The sequence below is a fragment of the Triturus cristatus genome, chromosome 12 (assembly GCF_964204655.1).
Source record: "Triturus cristatus chromosome 12, aTriCri1.1, whole genome shotgun sequence".
In the NCBI taxonomy this organism is placed as follows: Eukaryota; Metazoa; Chordata; class Amphibia; order Caudata; family Salamandridae; genus Triturus; species Triturus cristatus.
This window is the reverse complement of record NC_140595.1, coordinates 204,526,166-204,550,403: the sequence shown is the minus strand read 5'-3', so window position 1 is coordinate 204,550,403 and position 24,238 is coordinate 204,526,166. Positions and strand designations below refer to the sequence as shown.

The window sequence follows — 24,238 nt, the reverse complement described above, 5'->3', positions numbered from 1 at the left end:
GATATGCCCTTCAATGGGCAGCATCTATTCGGAGATAAAATTGACGAGGCGCTCCAGGCCATTAAAAAGGACACGGACACGGCTAGAGCGCTTGGAACCTTACAGGCGCGGAACCAGTCCTTTCGGGGCAACAAGTCTAGAGGTCAGTCTTCCTACAGAGGATCATTCCAGAATAAGTCCTCATATTCGTTCCAGAATAAGACCCAGTACCAGCAAAAGCAACAACAGGGCCGACAATCATCTTACGGAAGATCCAATTTCAGGGGTAAGAACCAGAAAAGGGGCACCGGCAGACGCCAGTGACCGCTTACTCCAGCCAGTCCAGCTACCATCTTCTTCACAAATTGGAGGAAAATTGACCCATTTCCTAAAAAATTGGCGCATCATCACCTCAGATCGTTGGGTGCTCCAACTCCTCAGATTCGGCCATTCCCTAGAATTTACCGCCATCCCGCCTGCAACCCCTCCCCGCAAGTCTCCACACAGACATCTGCGGCTGCTGCTCCGGGAGATATCGGAGATGTTAAGGAAGGGAGCAATAGATCGAGTTCCATCAGCTCAGAGGGAGAAGGGTTTCTACTCCCGTTTCTTTCTGATACGCAAGAAAGAAAAGAAGTGGAGGCCCATCCTGGACCTCAGAGCACTCAACTCCTTCCTAAAGAGTCAGTCGTTCAGGATGGTGACGCTCCAAGAAATCCTAGGCATTCTGGAGGAAGGAGACTTCATGACATCCTTGGATCTTCAGGATGCTTACTATCACATCCCGATACTCAAGGGGCACAGAAAGTTTCTACGTTTCGAAGTGGCAGGACAACACTACCAGTTCAAGGTCCTTCCGTTTGGCCTCAAATCCGCTCCGCGGATTTTCACCAAGTGCCTTTCTCCTGTGGCAGCTTTCCTACGTCAAATGGGTCACCAAGTTTTCCCCTACCTAGACGACTGGCTGGTCAAGGCGCCTACGGCCGTAGGCGCAACCAAATCCTTCAACGCTTGTACCAATCTTTTCCAACATCTAGGATTGACGCTCAATCTTCAGAAATCACATATGTCCCCAACGAGAAGCATTACCTTCCTCGGGGCTACCTTGAATACGGAATGCGCAAGAGCATTTCCCTCAGACGAGAGAAAACACAGGATCATATCCCTGGCCAAAACGGTGCAATCAAGGAAATCCCTGAGAGTTCGCACCTTCAAGTCACTCCTGGGGATGATGTCTTCCTGTATACTACTCATCCCTCACTGCAGGCTGCGGATGCGCCCTCTGCAGGAGGCTCTTTCGAACCAGTGGACTCAGAGTGCAGGTTCGTTCGAGGACATCATAAGCATAACACCGCAAATATCCAGGAGTCTCGAGTGGTGGAAGGATACCAGAAACCTCTCGAGAGGACTACCGTTCCTGCTGCCAGCAGCACCACTGGTGATCACCACAGATGCATCTCTAGCGGGTTGGGGAGCTGTCCTTCAGGACCTCAGAGTCAGCGGCAAATGGTCGGATCAGGAGCAACGCCTCCATATAAATCTGCTGGAGTTGAGGGCTGTGTATCTAGCTCTGCAGGCCTTTTTACCACGCATCCAGAACTCTCAGGTGCTCGTCAGAACGGACAACATCACGACGATGCATTACCTGAACAAACCGGGAGGAACGCGTTCGCTCACGCTATCGCGCGAATCGCAGAAGATCTGGAACTGGCTTGTTCTCCAGGGGATTACGCTCAGGGCGGACTACGTCCCGGGAAAGGACAACACCATTGCGGACGCCCTAAGCAGGCAGAAATCTCTCTCCCACGAATGGGAGCTCGACGAGAGTGCACTAACACACGTATTCTCGGAATGGGGAGCCCCAAGAATCGACCTGTTTGCCACCAGGGAGAACGCCAAATGCCCAAGCTACGCAAGCTGGCATCCCCAACCGGAGTCGCTCGGAAATGCCTTTTCCATAGGCTGGTTCAGCGTATTTGCGTACGCTTTTCCACCGTTCCCGATGATTCCCAGGGTCCTCAGGAAAATGAAGGCGGAGCCCTGTACACTAATTCTGATCGCCCCGTACTGGCCGAGGCAGCACTGGTTCTCGGACCTTCATCGCCTCTCCATCAGGACGCCGATTCGTCTAACACAGCTCCCGAACCTACTGACGATGTCCAACGGGCAGGTGCAATACCCGAACCTCCAATCGCTCAGGTTATCGGCCTGGCTCCTGAGCACAGAGAGTTCTGCCATTTGAACATCCCGCAGGACTGCAGGGATGTGCTAGCAAAAGCGAGGGCTGACAGTACCAACAAAACCTACTCCCTCAAATGGAAGCGCTTCTGCGTCTGGTGCTCGGAGAAGGGCCTGAGACCACTTCATATCACACCGGAGCAGATATTGCCATATCTCCTGCACTTGGCACAGTCCGGATTAGCGCATGCATCCATAAAGGTGCATCTAGCGGCGATTTCACGTTTTACCAGGACTTTTCAAGGCCCGTCTCTCTGGTCCAGCAGACTTGTTAAACAGTTCCTTAAGGGTCTTTATAGGTCCTTTCCAAGGCCCCGACGGGTCCCACCGTCATGGCACCTCAACTTGGTCCTTAACCAACTCATGAAGCACCCCTTTGAGCCCATTCACCGAGCCTCCATCAAGTACATCTCATGGAAAACGGCTCTATTACTTGCGCTCACATCTGCCAGGAGAGTCAGCGAGTTGCAAGCTCTCTCCATTCAGGAGCCCTTCATGCAGTTCAAACAGGACAGGGTGGTGCTGAGGACAAATCCCAAGTTCATACCGAAAGTGCCTTCAGACTTTCACCTCAACGAGCCGGTGGTCCTACGCTCCTTCTTTGCCAACCCTACCACGGCAGCAGAGAGGACGCTCCATTCTCTGGATCTCAAACGGTGTCTTAAGTTTTATATAGACAAGACAAAAACCTTCAGAAAGTCTTCGCAGCTATTCGTGGCCTACAGCAGACCAAGGCTGGGTATGCCTCTCACAAAGCAGAGCATTTCAAGGTGGATTTCTTCTGCAATAGCGTTCTGCCATGAAGGGGCCGGACGGCCGTTGCGAGACAGGGTGGAAGCACACTCCACCAGAGCGATGTCCACATCAGCAGCGCTGTTCGCTGGAGTGCCGATTTTGGACATCTGTAGAGCGGCGACGTGGAAGTCACCGCATACCTTCTCCAGACACTACTGCCTGGATGCCGAGCTTACGAGGGATGCGGCAGTGGGCCAGGCGGTGCTTCGCCATCTATTCCAGTGAGGTGAGCCTTCCAACATCCCGCCATCCTGGTATGCACATTCTTTACTGTTTTACTATCTTGATGTATGCCAATGTTTCGAACTGTTATGATAATGCTGTATTATCTCAAATACCTTTATGGCATGTTACATCAGAAATGTGCATAATGTATTGCTAACTACTCTGATTCAGGCATGTGAATCTATGAAAGACACCCCTAATACTGGATAAGAAACGCGTTACTTACCTGTAACAGCAGTTATCCAGTATTGGTGTCTTTCATAGATTCACATGCAACCCTCCCGCCTCCCCTGGAAGGACTCACACCTCTCTCTAACTATATTACGCCTACCTAGCTTGGTGCGTACGAAAATCTGAGGGACTGAGGCTCCTGCCAGGAAGGTTCTAGAGGGAGGTGATAGCTGATTGGCTGGCTCTAGGAGTTTGGTCCTTTTTACATAAGGACTATGATAGGCGGCTAAGGGGAGGCCCTTAGGCCTATTTTTCTCTATGTATGTCTATAGGACATTACTTTTTTATGTACCGGAGGCTCCCGTCTCGACGACGGGGAATGATTCAGGCATGTGAATCTATGAAAGACACCAATACTGGATAACTGCTGTTACAGGTAAGTAACGCGTTTCTTCTGACAGAACACCTTTCAGGGACAGACCGCATCTTTGGCGACCTCCTCAGCAGAATGACGCAACAAGTATGCAAATGGGAACTTCACCCACAAGTTCACCTACCGTTCTTCCAAAATGGGAATTTCTACAAATAGACCTCTTTGCCATAGCAGAAAACTCCAAATGTCCAGACTTCCAAAGGCAATGTCCTATGGATCAACTCGTCAGGGATGTTTGATTACGCTTTTCTGTCTCTCCTCCTTCTTCCAGTTCTGGTTCAGAAACTGAGGCAGCCCTCACACTGATTCTAGTGACTCCCACATGGGCTCGTCAACCATGGTTAACCACACTATGAGAACTCTCAAAAGCTCCACACCAGAACCTTCACATACCTTCAAATTTTCTCACACAGAACAATGGAGAAATCCGACATCCAAACCCCAAGGAACTCAACCTAGCGATTTGGCTCCTGCAGTCATAGTTTGGATACTTAAATCTACCACCAGATTGTATGACCATTCTTAAGGAAGCAAGAAGACGCCCCACTAGGGCATGCTATACAGCAAAGTGTGAAAGGTTTGTGATATATTGTAATACCACAATCTGCTAGATGCATCTATACAAAATATTATGTTCGCGGCATATGAGCTGCAGATCTCACACTGTGCATAGATCGCCATCTGATGTTGGGCCCGGATGTTTGCACTTTGTTATTGTCTTGGAAGAAGTCTTTGGAAGTCACGAGATAGGTGACTCCTCCATTAGACAATAGTGCGCATGGGCATCTACTCAATCGTCAGATTGTTTTTTCCCACCATCGGGCTCGGATGTGTTCATCGCGCTCCAGTTCGGTGTCGTTACCGATCTACTTTTCGACGCAAAATCCTTCACCCATACTTCGGTATTGTTTCGATCGCGTTCCCATTCGATGCACATCTCTTCAAACTTGAATTCTTCGATTCGGGTCGTCGACGCAGGCCTTCGGGCCTATCTGCGCCATTAGGCCTTTGGCTCATGGAAAGGACTCCCTTCAAAAAGTGTCCTAAATGTGGATCCAAGTTTCCACACGCCGATCTTCACGAGGTGTGTAACCTCTGCCTTTCACCCGGGCGCCAGGCCAAAGACTGTCTAGCTTGTGCCTCTTTCAGCTCCAAGAAGACAATTCGGGATCGTCTAGCTCGAAGAACCATCGCTCGATCATAGACATAGTTTCCGGACGACATCGTCCAGGAAGGCATCAACGTGCAGGAGCAGATCCAAGAGGGCAACATTAGCGCCTCCGAAGGAGACGACTCAGACGTCGAAGACCTCACTCCAGGGCAGCGGATCGTAAGTACGGACGTCGACCACTTCTCCCCTCCCCGCCCACCCATTCCCAAAAAGGCTTCGGTCACACCTTCTCCTTTGGGCCTAGGTGCACACTGGGACAAAACTTCATGCCCTGCTTTCGGGCTCGGCAGTGAAGTCAATACACAAGCCTTCAGGCCACTCTGGATCGAGCCAGGCTGCCGTCAGTGCCGAAACTCCATCCCCGGCATCGAAGAAGAAACCACTGCCTTTCTCCGCACCACCGCCTGGTTCCACATCGGCGTCTTCGGCACCGAAATCCACTGGTACGGACGTCCCGGCCCGAAAAAATTGTCAGAACCAAGTAAACACCCGGTTCCAAAAACTTCGGGCGCTCAACCTTCGGAGCACAAAAATCCCTCTGAACCGAGCAAACAACCGGTTCCGAAGAACACTGGCGATCAACCTACGGATCCAAAAAAAACATCGGAACCCAACAAACAACCGGTGCCAAAGACCCCACCAGAACCCAGGCAAACTCCCGATTCCAGACCTAAGGAGCATAAAACCACTCCAAAATTTCTGCCACACAATCGGACCCGAAAAAATCGGCACCGAAACACACTCCAGAGGAAGAGCTTTTTCGACCTGATCCAACCCCAAAAAAACTCTTCAAAAAGACCCCACGGCAGTCTAACTTATACTTAGTCCTGCCAAGAAAAGGAAAATGGACAAACCTGTACCAGCTCCACCTCCTTGAAAGAAGAGACATTGCAACTTCTCCTTTAAGGATTCCATCTCCAGTACCCTCACCATCTCCTCCACCTCAGGATGATTATGACATTTCCAGAGGAAGAAGGGGCTGATCAACCCTTAGGGGAACCTAGCCCTCCTGGTACCCCAAAAGACTCATGGGACGACTATGGCACACCAGATGTCCCCGACACACCACAGGATGACAACTACCCATCTAGATCATCCCCTCAGAGGATACTATAGGGTTCACTCAGACTATACACAGAACATCAGAATAACACGGGGTGAACTTGCACACAGACCCTGTAGAGAGATGTTCGAGGCATATGAGCTGCAGATCACACACTGAGGATAAGATCGCCATCTGGTGTTGGGCTCGGATGATTGCAGGTTGTTGTTGTCTTCGGAAGAAGCCTTTGGTCACGAGGATGGTGACTCCTCCCCTGGACAACAGTGCGCATGGGCATCCACTCCATCGTCAGATTGTTTTTTTCCGCCATTGGGTTCGGATGAACTTTTTTCCGCTCCAGCAGAAAACTTCTAGCAATCAATTTAACTCCTTGATCTTCATTCCATCGACGTCGACATCAACTCGGACCGGTTCCGCAAGCGGCTGATGGACAGGACACCCTTCAAGAAATGCCCCCAGTGTGGAGCGAAGTTCCCCCACAGTGACCACCACGAGGTTTGTAACCTCTGCCTGTCGCCGGAACACAACGAGTCCACCTGTCCAGCTTGTTCCGCTTTCCGTTCGAAGAAGACCCTCCGGGACCGAAGAGCTCGACGCCATATTATGGCCAAACCAGCTCCATAACCGGAGGACATCTTTGCTCAAGATGTTCCCGAAGACGACACCGAAGACCTCGAGATCGTGTCCGAGGCCGACGATTCCGATGACCTCATCACTCCAGGGCGGCGTGTGAGTACCACCCCCCCTGCCCCTGCCCCATCCAAAAAACCATTGGTCAAGACTCCGCCAGCTGGGCCCAGTCGCGACCGGAAATCCTCTTCAGAAGCCCCGCCCTCGGGCCCGGCTCCGAAGACATCTAAGCCTGTAGGTGGCTCGGGCTCGAGCAAACCTCACCTCATTGTGCCTTTAACACCCAAAAAACCACTGTCGGCACCGAAACAGGCTCCAAGACCGAAATCTCCTTCGGCACAGAAACGTTCCTCGGCACCGAAGTCTCCACCGGCACCGAAACGTTCTTCGACATCGATGCCTAAAAGTCCCTCGGCATCGAAGCATACATCGGCACCGAAGCATACATCGGCACCGAAAACTCAGTCGGCTCCGAAAAATCCATCGGACCCAACACATCCTTCGGCACCGAAAACATTATCGGCACCGAAAACTACGCCCACACTGAAAAAAGCTCAGACCGACCCGAAGCGGACATCGCAGCCCCCACCTTCGGAGCCAGATGAACTTTTTCGACCAGATCCTACTCAAAAGCGGATCTACATCAATCCTGACACTGGACATGTGACTGCCATCCCATATAAAAAGCGGAAGCTGGACATTACACCTCCCCCAGCTCCCATACGGAAAAAGGACTGTGCCACTTCACCACTTCGTCCTTCCTCTCATGTATTCCCTTCTAACCCGTCCCCCCCTCCTCCTCCTGATTCTCCTTTACCTTTACCTTTACCATCTCCCCGTCATTCACCCCCTCCACAGGATGATGATGATGACTTAGGGGGAGGGGCGGACCCTGATTTCTTTAATTATCCTGTTGAACCAACCGACCCGTTTACTTTGCCAGACACAGCACCGGTAGATGACTGGTCTTACCCAATACCTGACATGCCTGACCCCACTACCTACCCCTCCAAGCCCTCCCCTCCTGATGACCACCTAGGGTTTGGCCAACTGATAAACAGGGCAGCAACATTCCATGGTGTCACTATGCACACAGACCCCCTTGAGGAGGATTTTCTCCTCGATACCTTTGAACAGTCACAGAAAACAGTTCATATACTTCCCATGATTAAAGGGGTTATAAAGCATGCCACTGACGTCTTTAAAGACCCTGTTCGAGCAAGGGTTCTCAACCCCCGCATCGAAAAAAAGTACCGACCAGCCCCGCAGGACCCTGCATACATTAAAGCCCAGCTCCCTTTAGACTCCTTGGTCGTATCAAATGCCAGGAAGCGCGTTAACTCACAGACTACTGGAGAAACGCCCCCCCCAGACAAGGAGTCTAAGCTTTTAGAGGCCTCAGGAAAACGAGTCGCCGCACAGGCGGCGAACCACTGGCGTATTGCCAATACCCAAGCCCTGTTAGCCCGGTATGACAGGGCACATTATGACCAACTTGAGGACCTCATCCAACATCTGCCTGAACCCTTTAAGTCCCAGGCCACTGACCTCATTCAAGAAGGCAAATTAATATCTAATGCCTCCATTAAATGCGCCTTAGATGCGGCAGACACTGCTTCTAGGGCGGTCAATACTAGCGTCTTACTCAGACGTCATGCCTGGCTCCGTATTTCCGGTTTTAAACCGGAGGTTCAAACCGCAATCCTAGCTCAACCTTTTAACCAGGAGCAGCTATTCGGCCCTGCAGTGGATACTGCATTAGAAAAAATGAAAAAGGATAATGAAACTGCCAAGTCTATGGGAGCACTGCAGTCTCCTCAAAACCGGGGTTCATTTCGTCGCTCCTTTTATAGAGGAGGCTCCAAAAACACATCAACTGAGACCACGTCCACCTTTAAAAATTCTGGACAAACATCCCCTAACAGAGGTTATTTCAGGGGAGGTTATAGGGGAAACAATAACAAAGGTCGAGGGCGGGGCAACAACAACAACACCCGCACCTCACCAGCCACCAAACAGTGACTTGCCACCACTCCCCCCAGACCATTCCACTCCTGTCGGGGGGCGACTCCAACAATTCCTACCTGTCTGGACTTCCATCACCACAGACAGATGGGTAAGACAAATTATCCAGTCTGGCTACTGCCTCGAACTCATACAATCCCCCCCAAACATACCACCCAAACAACGTCCAATGTCCTTACATCATCTCTCTCTCCTCAAACAAGAAGTTCAATCCCTGTTACAAAAACATGCGATAGAACCAGTTCCCCTTCAACATCAGGGAAAAGGGGTATATTCTCTATACTTCCTCATTCCCAAAAAGGACAAAACACTAAGGCCCATACTGGATCTCAGACTACTAAACCAGTATATACATTCGGATCATTTTCATATGACCACTCTCCAACAAGTCCTCCCACTGTTACAACAGGGAGACTTCCTTGCCACATTAGACCTCAAGGACGCATACTTTCACATCCCTATGCATCCCGCTCACAGAAAATATCTACGATTTGTGGTAGATGGGCAACACTATCAATTTACAGTTCTCCCATTCGGAGTAACAACGGCACCCAGAGTGTTCACCAAGTGCCTAGCAGTCGTGGCAGCGCATCTCAGAAGACAACAGATCCATGTCTTCCCCTATCTGGACGATTGGCTCATAAAAGCCAACACATACCAAAAATGCGTACTCCACACTCATCGCACAATTCAAACTCTCCACGATTTGGGATTCACTATCAACTACCCCAAATCCCACCTACAACCCTCCCACTTACATCAGTATCTAGGAGCAACCATAGATACCTCCAAAGCCATTGCTTATCCCAGCACCGCCAGGATAGCCAGTATACAAAATCTCATCTCTCAATTTCAAACTCATCCATCTCTTCCAGCAAGAGTATTCATGCAGCTCTTAGGCATGATGGCGTCATGCATCTCCATAGTCCCACACGCACGACTTCAAATGCGTCCCTTACAGGAATGTTTAGCACAACAGTGGAACCAAGCTCACGGACAACTTACCGATCTGGTGTTGGTGGACAGTCGCTCACTTCGCTCACTGAAATGGTGGAACACCATCAACCTGTCCAAAGGGCGACCGTTCTTAGAGCCCCTTCCACAAGTTGTGCTAACTACAGACGCATCTCTCACAGGGTGGGGAGCCCACCTCCTTCACCATACCACTCAGGGCAGATGGACCAGTCAACAAAAACTGCTCCACATCAACCACCTGGAACTCTTAGCAGTGTTCTTAGCACTAAAATCCTTTCAAGTTCACCTCAAGAACAAAACTGTCCTCATACGCACAGACAACATGACGACAATGTATTATATACAGAAACAGGGAGGGACACACTCTCTCCAACTGTCCCAACTGGCACAGCAAATCTGGAGATGGGCAATTCCCCAAAACATCTACCTGTTAGCAGAACATCTCCCAGGGATCCACAATCAAGTGGCCGACCTCCTAAGTCGCCACACACAGCAAATCCACGAATGGGAACTACACCCCAAGGTTCTACTCCCCTTCTTCCAAAAGTGGGGACAACCGGACATAGACCTGTTCGCCACTCCCGAAAACACAAAATGCCCAACCTTCGCCGCCAGGTTTCCACACCCACAGTCGAAGGGCAATGCCCTATGGATGAACTGGTCAGGCAGATTTGCGTACGCCTTTCCGCCTCTCCCACTAGTTCCATTTGTGGTACGCAAACTGAAACAACAGTCACTAACACTAATACTAGTGGCTCCCACTTGGGCACGTCAACCGTGGTTCACCACACTTCTGGAACTATCTTTAGTTCCACATCAAAGGCTACGCCTCTCCCCGGATCTATTAACCCAGAACCATGGAGAAATCAGACACCCAGATCCTCAAACACTGAACCTAGCGATCTGGCTCCTGAGGTCTTAGAGTTCGGTTACCTTAATCTCCCTCCAGACTGTATGAATATCATAAAGGAAGCCAGACGCCCTACTACTAGAGCGTGTTATGCCGCGAAATGGAAACGATTTGCCATCTACTGCGCTAATGACATACATCCATTGGATGCTTCCATCCAAAACATCATTTGCTATCTACTACACTTGCAAAGATGCAATCTAGCGTATTCCTCTATACGTTTACACCTAGCAGCCTTGGCAGCCTACTTGCAAAATAGGCAACACCTGTCCCTTTTTAAGGTACCAGCCATCAAAGCGTTTATGGAAGGTCTCAAAAGAATTCTTCCCCCAAGATTGCCACCTGCACCTGTGTGGAATCTCAATGTGGTTCTAACAAGACTCATGGGTCCCCCATTTGAACCTATGCACAAATGTGAGTTGCAATTCCTAACATGGAAGGTAGCTTTCCTTATCGCAATCACTTCCCTGCGCAGAGTAAGTGAAATACAAGCCCTTACACTAGAGGAACCTTTCTTACAACTACACCGTAACAAAGTGGTTCTTAGGACAAACCCTAAATTTCTTCCAAAAGTGATTTCCCCTTTCCACCTTAACCAATCAGTAGAGCTACCAGTCTTTTTCCCAAACCCAGACTCCGTAGCTGAAAGGGCCCTACATACCTTAGATGTCAAAAGAGCCTTGCTTTACTACATCGACAGGACAAAACCCTTTCGAAAGACAAAACAACTCTTTGTTGCTTTCGCACCACCACACAAAGGCAACCCGATCTCCAAATCAGGCATAGCCCGGTGGATAGTTAAATGCATCCAAATATGCTACCTCAAGGCTAAACGTACACTTACAGTTCCCCCTAGGGCGCACTCCACGCGTAAAATAGGGGCTTCTATGGCCTTCTTAGGTAACATTCCCTTAGAAGACATTTGCAAGGCAGCCACGTGGTCTACCACGCATACCTTCACTAAACACTATTGTGTTGACGTGCAAGCCAAACAACAGGCCTCCGTGGGCCAGGCTGTCCTAAAAACTTTATTTCAAGCTGCTGCAACGGATACAGGCGACCACCGCTAAGGGGAAGCACTGCTGTATAATCTATCCTCAGTGTGTGATCTGCAGCTCATATGCCTCGAACGGAATATGCTACTTACCAGTATGCATCTGTTCTTGGCATGTAGAGCTGCAGAGTCACACACGCCCTCCCGCCTCCCCGGGACCTGTATCTGTTCCAGCATCCGTCTTACTTAGACATTACACATGGACATCCTTTCTTTCATTTCTATACACTCCATCTTTTCCCATCATGGCGAAAAACAATCTGACGATGGAGTGGATGCCCATGCGCACTGTTGTCCAGGGGAGGAGTCACCATCCTCGTGACCAAAGGCTTCTTCCGAAGACAACAACAACCTGCAATCATCCGAGCCCAACACCAGATGGCGATCTTATCCTCAGTGTGTGACTCTGCAGCTCTACATGCCAAGAACAGATGCATACTGGTAAGTAGCATATTCCTTCCTCATGGACACTTTTGCACCATCCCAAAGGTCCACTTCCATTCTCCCAATGTTAAAAGAGGTAATCAAACACGCTTCTGAAGTGTTTAAAGATTCTGTAAGGGCCAGAGTCATTAACCCCAGGGTAAAAAAGAAGTACAAGTCTGCCACAGCTGACCCTGTTTATATTAAAGGGCAGGTTCCCTTGGATTCCTTAGTGGTCTCCAACGCCAGGAAAAGGGCAACTCCCAAACCACAGGCGATGCTCCACTTCCTGATAATGAGTCGAAACTGCTGCACCCATCTGGTAAAAGAACAGCGTCCCAAGCAGCCAACCTATGGAGAATTGTCAACACACAGGCTTTGCTTGCTAGGTATGATAGGGCACACTACGACGAGCTAGAGACCCTACTACAACACCTTCCAGGCCAATATATAACACAAGCCAATGATCTCATCCAGGAAGGCAAGCTCACAACTAATCCCTCCATTCGTTGTGCTCTGGATGCTGCAGACACAGCATCCCGAGCTATTAACATCAGTGTCCTTTTACGCAGACCTGCATGGCTACGCATTTCGGGCTACAAACCCGAGGTTCAAACTACCATAATAAATAAACCATTTGACCAGGAACACTTATTTGGGCCCACTGTAGATTCATCTTTGGAGAAGATGGAGGATACGGACACTGCCAAATCAATGGGAGCTTTGCAATCGCAAGCTCCCAGAAGTTCCTTTTGTCGCTCCTCTTATAGGGGTGCCTCTAGAGGTTTTACCACTGATGACCCCTCCACTTACTACAAGAGTCCCACCCAGACCTCATCTAACGGGGGCTATTAAAGCGGAGGCTACAGGGGCACTAACAAAGGTAGAGGCAAAATTACTAATACTCTCACCGCCTCCACCCTTTAACAATGACGTTCGAGGCATATGAGCTGCAGATCGTACACTGTGCATAGATCGCCATCTGGTGTTGGGCTCGGATGCCTCCACCTTGTTGTCTTGAAAGAAGTCTTTTGTAGTCATGAGATAGGTGACTCCTCCCTTGGACGATAGTGTGCATGGGCATCGACTCCATCCTTAGATTGTTTTTTTTTTCTGCCATTGGGTTCGGATGTAACTTTTGCGCTCCGGTTCGACAACTTATTTTCTAAACCATTTTGACGCGCAAACTATCTACGGTATTTTCTTCGATCGCGTGATCTTCGCCCATCTCAACTACTGGATTTCGGTCGTCAACGTGGGCCCGATTGACGCCGTTGGGGTCTACAGCTCATGGAAAGGACTCCATTCAAAAAATGCCCCCAGTGTGGAGCGAAATTCCCACACAGTGATCATCACAAGGTCTGTAACCTGTGTCTCTTGCCGGAGCATGACGAGAAAAATTGCCAGGCCTGCGCCTCCTTTCGATCCAAGAAAACCATCCATGATCATCAGGCTTGACGACACATCATGGCGCAGAAAGCGGCTCTGGCAACAGCAGAAATCTTCCAAGGCCCCGATGTCCCAGAGGAAGAGTCAGAGGATTTGGAAATAGTGTCCGAAGCGGACGACTCTGACTCAGACGACCACATTACTCCTGGGCAACGAGTGAGTACAACTGCCCCTACCCCAACCCCACCCGGAAAAAAAAAAAAGGCCCTGGTCAAGACTTCGCCTGCTGGCCCCAGTCGCACCGGGCCTGGCTCTGAACATAAGGGACAAGCCTTCCGGCAGCTCGGGACTGAGTAGACCACATATTCGTGTCCCGCAGGCGCCTTCAGCCCCGAAGATGGAAGAACAAACTCCCAAAAAGAAGGCTGCACTGACCACCTCGATGCCGAAAGACAAAACCTAGGATCGGAAGCTAAAACCCTCAGAACCTAAAAAGATTTCCGTCTCCATAGCCAAGCCAAAACCACCTCTTAAGGCCTCGGAGCAGAAATCCAAACCCTGCTCAGACATGAAGTCGGCGCCGAAAGCGGTTACCAAAGAGGAGGAACTTTTTACACCGGTTCCTGTCGTTCGCAAGCAGAAAAAAACTCCATATAGACCCCAAAACAGGGCATGTGGCTTCTGTTCGACACAAGAAGAGGAAGCTGGACACACCAGACACTGTTGCAGTGCCTGTAAAGAAAAAAGACTGTGCCACTTCACCTATAAGACCCTCTTCTCCTGTTCTTTCTCCTAAACCTGTCTCTCCTCCACAACTTCCACCACAATCACCACCACAGGGTGATGATGATAATGATTTAGGGTGTGGGGGAGGCAACAATGACCCTTTCACCAACCCTGATGACGGCACACACACCACAGGACGATTGGGATGATTACGATGACCCAATAGTTCCCCCAGACCTCCCTGAACCCCAGCCATATCCAACAAAACCATCTTCCCAGATGATAATATTGGCTTTGGTCAGCTTGTTAATAGAGCTGCTGTCTACCATGTTGTCCACATGCATTCAGGGCCTGCTGACGAGGATTTCCTTCTAGACACCTTCGAACAGTCACAGAAAACTGTCCAAATACTACCAATGCTAAAAGGGGTCCTCAAACATGCCCCTGACATATTTAAAGACCCAGTGAGACCTAGAATTCTCAATCCCAGGATTGACAAATCTAAACCTGCCCCCGATGATCCCATCTACATCTAAGGGCAGCTACCCTTAGACTCACTAGTGGTAACTAACGCTAGGAAACGCGCCAACTCTCAAACCTCCCATGACGTACCACCTCCGAATAAAGAATCAAAGTTATTAGATGCAAGAGTTGCTGCCCAAGCAGCCAATCAATGTTGCGTAGCTAACTCCCAAGCATTACTGGCAAGGTATGATGGGGCTCACTATGACTGGCTAGAGACCCTATTACAACATTTACCTGATCAGTACAAAACCCAGGCAAATGACTTAATTCAAGAGGGCAAATTAATAACCAACGCCTCAATCAAGTGTGCCCTTGATGCAGCTGACACAGCCTCTAGGTCCATTAACACTAGTGTGCTACTCAGACGACATGCCTGGCTACGCGTTTCAGGCTTTAAACAGAAGGTACAGTCAACTATCCTCAACCAGCCGTTCAATCGGGAACAACTTTTTGGACCAGCTGTAGACACCACACCACACTAGAAAAGATGAAAAAGGACACAGACTGCCAAATCCATGGGAGCATTAGTCTCCATCCATACGTGGTTCATTTAGTTGCTCCTTTTATATAGGAGCATCCAAAAACATTGGAACAGAGACCGCCTCCTCTTCCTATAAAAACACCACGCAAACATCCCCCAACAGAGGTTATTTTAAAGGCAGATACAGGGGAAATAACAATGGGAGAGGCCGAGGTAAAAACACCCGTGCCTCCCCCACTAATATACAGTGACTTCCCTCCACTCCCTCCAGACCATTCCACTCCAGTCAGGGGAGGACTTTCACAGTTCCTATCTGTCTGGGACTCCATCACAACCGACAAGTGGGTAAGACAAATTATCCAGTATGGTTACTGCTTGGAACTTACAGCAACCCCACCCACCATACCACCCAAACAGTGCCCAATGTCCACGGAACAACTTATACTCTTAAAACAAGAGGTTCTCTCACTGCTTCAAAAGCACGCAATAGAGTCCGTTCCCTTACAGCATCAAGCAACAGGAGTTTACTCACTATACTTCCTGATCCCCAAAAAGGACGGGACTCGAAGACCAATACTCTACCTCAGACCCCTCAATCTCTATATACAGTTAGATCCTCCCACTGCTGCAACACGGTGACTTCCTTGCCACATTAGATCTCATGGACGCCTACTTCCACATTCCCATACATCCTGCTCACAGGAAGTATCGAAGGTTCATAGTGGACGGGCAACAATATCAGTTCAAAGACCTTCCATTCGGGGTTACCACCGCACCCAGAGTGTTCACAAAGTGCCTTGCGGTGGTAGCAGCACCCTTAAGACGACAAATCCAGGTCTTTCCATATCTTGACGACTGGCTAATAAAGGCTGTCATTCAACCAGTGTGTGTATCACACTCATCAAACCATCCAGTTGCTACACGACTTGGGATTCACAGTAAACTACACCAAGTCACATCTTCAGCCCTCTCATATACATCAGTATCTAGGGGCCACACTAGACACCTCCAGAGCTCTGGCATATCCCAATCCAACCAGGATAGCCAGTATACAAGCCCTAATCACCAAATTCCAATCACAGCACTCCCTTCCAGCGAGGGTATTCATGCAACTCATAGGAATGATGGCCTCCTGCATCTTTATCGTACCTCATGCAAGACTTAAGATACGCCCCTTACAGGAATGCCTAGTACGTCAGTGGAACCAGGCTCAGGGACAACTTACAGAGCCTGGTGTTGGTAGACAGCCGCACATATCGCTCCCTACAGTGGTGGAACACATGAAACCTGTCCAAAGGGGCGGCCGCCTGTCCAAAGGGGCGGCCGTTCCTCGAACCTGTTCCACAGATAGTGCTAACAGCAGACTCATCACTCACCGGTTGGGGAGTCCTATCTCCTAAAACATACAATTCAAGGCAAATGGACCACTCAAAGTGCTTCATATCAATCACCTGGAATTATTAGCAGTATTCTAGCATTAAAATCATTGCAAGTACATCTACAGAACAAGACTGTCCTAGTCCGGACGGACAACATGACAGCCCTGTATTACATACAGAAACAAGGAGGCACACATTCTGTGCAGCTGTCCCAGCTTGCACAAAACATTTGGAGATGGGCCATTCCACAAAACATATACCTGCTTGCAGAACATCTTCCAGGAGTTCACAATCAGATTGCGGATCTGCTAAGTCGGCAGACACAGCAGATACACGAATGGGAACTTCATCCCCAAGTTATTCAACCATTTTTCCAACTGTGGGGTCAACCAGAGATAGATCTGTTCGCCACACCCGCAAATGCAAAATGCCCAACCTTCACCGCCAGGTTTCCACACCTGTTGTCCAAAGGCAATGCGATATGGATGAACTGGTCAAGCAGATTTGCGTGCGCCACTCCCACTGATTCCCCTAGTAGTACGCAAGCTCAGACAACAGTCTCTCAAGAGGATCCTAGTGACTCCCACATGGGCACGCCAACCGTGGTTCACAACACTGCTGGAACTCTCAGTAGTTCCACACCAAAAACTACGCCTCTCCCCAACATTGCTAATACAGAACCATGGAGAGATGAGGTACCCCGATCCAGGTCAACTGAATCTAGCGATCTGGCTCCTGATGTCCTAAAGTTCGGTTATCATAACCCTCTGCCGGACTGTATGAACATAATTAAAGAAGTCAGACGCCCTACTACTAGAGCTTGCCATGCTGCAAAATGGAAAAGATTTGTCATCTACTGCACTAACAATCATATTGATCCGCTGGATGCTTCCATCCAGGACATCACTTGCTACACTTGCAATGATGTAATTTGGCATATTAATCCATACGATTACATTTAGCAGCACTGGCTGCTTATTTACAAAATAGACCACACTTGTCACTATTTAGAGTACCTGCAATTAAAGCCTTTATGGAGGGCCTTAAAAGAATAATTCCTCCCAGATTGCCACCCTCTCAGGTGTGGAATTTAAATATTGTTCTTACCAGGCTCATGGGTCCCCCATTTGAACCTCTACATAAATGTGAACTTCAGTTCCTCACATGGAAAGTAGCTTTCCTTGTTGCAATTACCTCTCTCAGAAGAGTAAGTGAGATCCAGGCTTTAACCATACAAGAACCATTCTTACAAATACATCGTAACAAAGCGGTTCTCAAAACAAATCCCAAATTCCTTCCCAAAGTAATCTCTGCTTTTCATCGTAACCAATCAGTTGAGTTACCGGTGTTTTTTCCAAACCAGACTCCGTAGCAGAGAGAGCTCTTCACACACTAGACGTCAAAAGAGCACTACTTTATTACATTGACAGGACTAAACCCTTTCGAAAAACAAAAAAACTGTTTGTAGCCTGCTCCCCACCTCATAAAGATAACCCCATCCCCAAAGCTGGGATTGCAAGGTGGATAGTAAAATGCATTCAAGTACGCTTCCAAAAGGCTAAATGCACATTAACAATTCCCCCTAGAGCGTATTCAACACGCAAACTAGGGGCTTCCATGGCATTCTTTGGGAATATCCCCTTGGATAACATATGTAAAGCAGCAACATGGTCTACACCTTCACCAAACACTATTGTGTTGACGTGCAGGGTAAGCAACAGGCTTCTGTAGGCCAAGCTGTTCAACACTTTTTTTCAAACTACTGCAACCAATACAGGTCACCACCGCTAGGGGAGACACTGCTGTAGAGTCTATGCACAGTGTAAGATCTGCAGCGCATATGCCTCAACGGAAAATGCTACTTACCAGTATGCATCTGTTTTTGGCATGTAGAGCTGCAGATCCGTACATGCCCACCCACCTCCCCGGAACCTGTATCTGTTCCAGTATTATCTTAATTAGATACACTCACATGGACATCTCTTTTATTTCTAACTGACTCCATCATTTCCCATCATGGCGAAAAACAATCTGAGGATGGAGTCGATGCCCATGCGCACTATCGTCCAAGGGAGGAGTCCCCTATCTTGTGACTACAAAAGACTTCTTACAAGACAACAAGGTGCAAGCATCCGAGCCCAACACCAGATGGCGATCTATGCACAGTGTACGGATCTGCAGCTCTACATGCCAAGAACAGATGCATACTGGTAAGTAGCATTTTCCTTCCCTTCACTCCCCCCGGACCACTCTAATCCGGTCGGGGGAAGATTGCTACAGTTCCTACCTGTCTGGAACAACATTACCACGGACAGGTTGGTGAGACAAATCATCCAATCAGGTTCTTGCCTAGAGCTCACTTCAACTCCCCCAAACATACCACCCAAACAGGGTCCAATGTCAGCAGAGCACTTAACGCTTCTAAAACAAGAGGGGCTTTCCCTCCTAGAAAAACACGCAATAGAACCAGTTCCTCTTCATCACCAAAACCCAGGGGTTTACTCCCTGTACTTCCTCATTCCAAAGAAGGACGAAACCCTGAGACCCATCTTGGACCTCAGACCATCAAACCTCTACATACAATCAGACCATTTCTATATGATCACTCTTCAACAGGTCCTCCCTCTACTCAAACAGGGCGACTTCCTTGCCACATTAGATCTCAAGGACGCCTACTTCCACATTCCCATTCACCCTGCTCATAGGAAATTTCTTCGGTTTGTGGTGGACGGTCAGCATTACCTGTTCAAGGTTCTCCCATTCGGAGTCACCATAGCGCCCAGAGTCTTCACAAAATGTCTGGCAGTGGTAGCAGCCCACTTATGAAGGCAACAAATTCACGTCTTCCCATATTTGGACGACTAGCTCTCAAAAGCCTAGTCACATACCCAGTGTGTAAATCACACACACGCCACAATCCATTTACTTCACGACTTGGGGTTTACCATAAACCTCACAAAGTCTCACCTCCAACCATCCCACATCCAACAATATCTGGGTGCCACAATAAACACCTCCAAAAAGCCTTGCATATCCCAGTCCAGCCAGGGTAGCAAGCATGCAAGCCCTTATAACAAGATTCCAGCCGCAACACTCACTTCCAGCTCAAGTGTTCATGCAACTCGTAGGGATGATGGCCTCTTGCATATTCATAGTACCTCATGCAAGACTCCACATGCGCCCCTTTTAATGTTTAGCACATCAGTGGAACCAAGCTCAAGGTCCGCTAAAAGATCTGGTGTTGGTGGACGGCCGCACACATCGCTCTCTGCAGTGGTGGAACACCCAAAACCTTTCCAAAGGACGACCGTTCATAGAGCCGGTTCCACAGATTGTGCTAACAGACGCATCGCTCACTGGCTGGGGAGCTAATCTACTTCATCACATCATACAGGGCACATGGACACCTCAGCAAAGGCTACTCCACATCAACCATTTGGAGTTACTAGCAAGCTTTCTGGCATTAAAATCATTCCAGAAACTGATATCAGGCGCAAAGCTGTCTTAGTCCGCACAGACAAGATGACAGCACTGTACTATTTACAAAAACAGGGGGGGACGCACTCTCTGCAGCTCTCTTAACTAGCACAGAGCATATAGAAGTGGGCTATTCCTCAAAACCTATTCCTTCTAGCCCAACATCTCCCAGGAATTCAAAATCACATGGCATATCTGTTAAGTCGGCAAAAACAACATATTAACGAGTGGGAACTTCATCCACAAGTTCAACTGTTTTTCCAAATGTGGGGGCAGCCAGAGATAGATCTCTTTACCACACATTACAACACAAAATGCCCAAGCTTCGCCGCCAGATATCCACAACCATTGTCCAAAGGCAATGCGATATGGATGAATTGGTCAGGCAGATTTGCGTATGCTTTTCCACCTCTCCCACTCATTCCATTACTGGTGCGCAAGCTGCAACAACAGTCACTAAAACTGATCCTAGTTGCTCCAACATGGGCCAGACAACCGTGGTACACAACATTGCTGGAACTATCAGTAGTCCCGCACCAAAATTTACACCTATCCCCACTGCTCTTAACACAGAACCATGGAGAGATCAGACATCCAGATCCAGCACAGCTCAACCTAGCGATCTGGCTCCTGAAGTCATAGTTTGGTTATCTCAATCTTCCACCTGATTGTATGAACGTTATCAAAGAAGCTATGCGCCCCACCACTAGAGCCTGCTATGCAGCCAAGTGGAATAGATTTGTTATATACTGTAACAATAACATCAATCCTCTAGATGTCTCCACTCAGCACATCATATGTTACCTGCTGCATCTTCAAAGATGTAATCTAGCATACACATCAATTAGATTACATCTCACTGCCATTGCAGCTTAACTACAAAATAGACCACATCTGTCATTGTTCAAGGTGCCTGCCATTAAAGCATTTATGGAAGGCCTCAAAAGAATAATTCCTCCCAGGGTACCACTCTCCCCAGTGTGGAATCTAAACATCGTCCTCACAAGATTAATGGGTCCTCCATTCAAGCCTCTGCATAAATGCGAGCTACAATTTCTTACATGGAAAGTCTCTTTCCTTGTGGCCATTACATCTCTTGGAAGAGTCAGTGAGCTACAGGCACTAACTATTCAAGAACCATTTTTACAATTCCATCATAACAAAGTGGTTCTCATGACCAATTCCTTCCTAAAGTTATCTCTCCCTTCCATCTTAACCAATCTGAGTGGCCAATGTTCTTCTCGCAACCACAAACAGTAGCAGAAAGAGCTCTTTATACTCTAGACGTAAAAAGAGCACTCCTTTACTATATTGACAGAACAAAACCTTTTCGTAAAACAAAACTTTTTGTATCCTTCTCACCACCACATAAATGCAATCCCATATCAAAATCTGGGATTGCAAGGTGCATTATCAAATGTATACAAATTTGCTATCACAAAGCAAAACGTATACTGTCTATTCCCCCCAAAGCCCACTCTACCCGAAAAATAGGGGCCTCAATGGCATTTTTAGGGAACATTCCCTTAGATGACATCTGCAAAGCTGCTACATGGTCTACACCGCACACATTCACAAAACACTATTGTGTAGATGTGCAGGCAAAACAAGAAGCTAGTGTGGGCCAAGCTGTACTCAAGCGCTATTTGAAACTACTGCAACATATACTGGTGGTCGCTGCTAAGGAGGACCACTGCTATGCAATCTATGCGCAGTGTGTGATCTGCAGCTCATATGTGTCGAACGGAAAATGCTACTTACCAGTATGCATCTGTTCTTGGCATATAAAGCTGCAGATCCACACACGCCCACCCACCTCACGGCTACCTTTATCTGTTCCAGTATTATCTTAATTGGATACAACATACATGGACATCTATTTCTGTTTCTCACAAAAGTCCATTTCCCTTAATGGCGAAAAAACAATCTGACGATGGGGTCGATACCCATGCACAATATTGTCCAAAGGAGGAGTCACTTATCTCGTGACTTCCAGAGACTTCTTCCAAGACAGTAACAAAGTGCAAACATCAGGGCCGAACACCAGATGGCGATCTATGCACAGTGTTTTGATCTGCAGCTCTACATGCCAAGAACAGATGCATACTGGTAAGTAGCATTTTCCTTATCTTTTGCATCTACAGCGAGTTGACTTAGCCAGACACCCATTTGACTACACCCTGCGGCAGTGCCTGCATATCTTCAAAACAGACTAATTAATTTTCAAGCCTTCTGTGTGCAACCTTAACATTGTTCTCACAAGGCTTATGGGTCCACCTTTTGAGCCTTTACACAATTGTTTAGGGCAATTCTTTTCATAGAAAGTTGCCTTTGTAATCGCTAATACTTCACTAAAGTGTGTTGGTGAGCTACAGGCATTAATCTTAGAACAACCCTTCTTTCAACTTCATTAAGATAGTGGTTCTTCGTACAAACCCAAAATTCCTTCCAAAAGTGGTCTCTGCTTTTCATATTAACCAATCAATTGAGTTACCTGTGTTCTTCCATCAACCTGATTCAGTAACTAAAAGATCTCTACACACTTTGTCAAAAGAGCACTATTATATTATATTGATCGGACCTAAGATTTTCACAAAACAACTTTTTGTTGCATTTGCTTTACCTCAGAAGGGAAATCCTATCTCTAAATAAAGTATTACGAGATGGATTTTTAAATGTATTCAGACTCGCTATGTTAAAGCTAAAAAATGTTTTAACTATGCCACCTACAGCGCATCTACTAGCAAATTAGGAGCATCTATGTCCTTTTTAGGCAACATTCCCATAGTGGACATATGTAAGGTAGCTACATGGTCTACACCACACACATTTACCAAACATTGTGTTGATGTATTTTCGCACGTCAACAAGATAATGTAGGACAAGCAGGGCTAGAAACACCTTTTCAAACAACTGCAATACCCACTGGTTAGCTACCGCTTTGTTAGAATACTGCTATACAGTCTATGCAAAGCATGTGTATCTACAGCACACATGCCTTGAATGGATTTTTACTTACCCTGTAAGCATCTGTTTTTGGCAGGTAGAGCTGTTCATTTTCATGCACCCTCCCACTTTCCCGGGCCCCTGTAATTATTTCAGTTCTCATTATTTACATTTCAAACACATGGACATCTCTGTTCTGCACACACCTACTCCATTCTCACCCTCTTGTGGGAAGACAATTTAACAATGGAGTTGATGCCCATGCGCACCATCACCGAAAGGAGTACCTTGTGACTGCAAAAGACTTATTCAAAGCAAAACTTGCAAACAGCCAGACCCAACACTAGATGGCAGGAGTATGTATAGCATGTGAATCTACAGCTCTACATGCCAAGAACAGATGCTTGCATGGTAAGTAACCTAATTCTTTTCTTGGGCCTAGTTCTCACATACGAGCTAGACAGAGGTTAATTCACTCATTAACACCCTATCCGGAAACCAGACCGTATGGTGCTTGGTGGTGGGCTTGCAGCCCCATGTCGGAACGTTCAAGCTCCCATCTTTTTCCTTGTCACTTTTTTGTTGGACAGTCTGCATGTCTTTTTGGCCACCCCATTCACTTAATTGATTTGAAATGTTTTTTGTAAGAATTATGTGGTGGTGGTGGGGGGTTATTATAAAATGCATTCTTAACCCTTTGCCAGTGACAGTTATGTCAGTTGAAGCTTTCAAATTAGAGGAACTGGTTCATTCCTTGGTGAAAAATCTTCCTTGTAAACACATTTGTGTTTTTCTTGCAGGAAGTGGCAGATAACCAGATAGATTCTGGTGATTTAATGGAGTGTCTAATCCAGAACAAGCATCAGAAGGAGATGAATGACAAGTGTGCCATTGGAGTCACTCATTTCCAATTGGTAAGTGGTGTGTGCCCTATCCCACTGATTGTGTACTTGTACTTTACTATGCCTAAGACTGAAATTATGTCTGCAGTTGGCATTACACAACACACCCCCTTCTCTTATTTTACATTTTCCTTGTATGTAGTTATTGTAAACAGCCTATTGAAATTTACATACTAGAACCAAGTACATCTGGGCTGAACCAGCTTTCCCAGGAGGCTCTTTCAGGGTAAATTGTAAACAAAGAAAGAGACTGCTTTTCTTTGCAGCTCAGGTGTGTATTAAAGAATAACCAGTAGCTTGAAAGGAGGCTCTCGCAGTGCA

General features: G+C 47.8%; 1 protein-coding gene across 1 annotated transcript in view; it reads left to right on the top strand.

The window, feature by feature from the left end:
* The window catches only part of GLG1 (golgi glycoprotein 1), a 658,311-nt gene that overhangs the window by 370,986 nt on the left and 263,087 nt on the right, over nucleotides 1–24,238 (top strand). Inside the window, exon 15 of the mRNA XM_085637427.1 lies at nucleotides 23,816–23,929. Coding sequence (XP_085493553.1) covers nucleotides 23,816–23,929 — 114 coding nt within the window. The remainder of the gene's footprint in view (nucleotides 1–23,815; nucleotides 23,930–24,238) is intronic.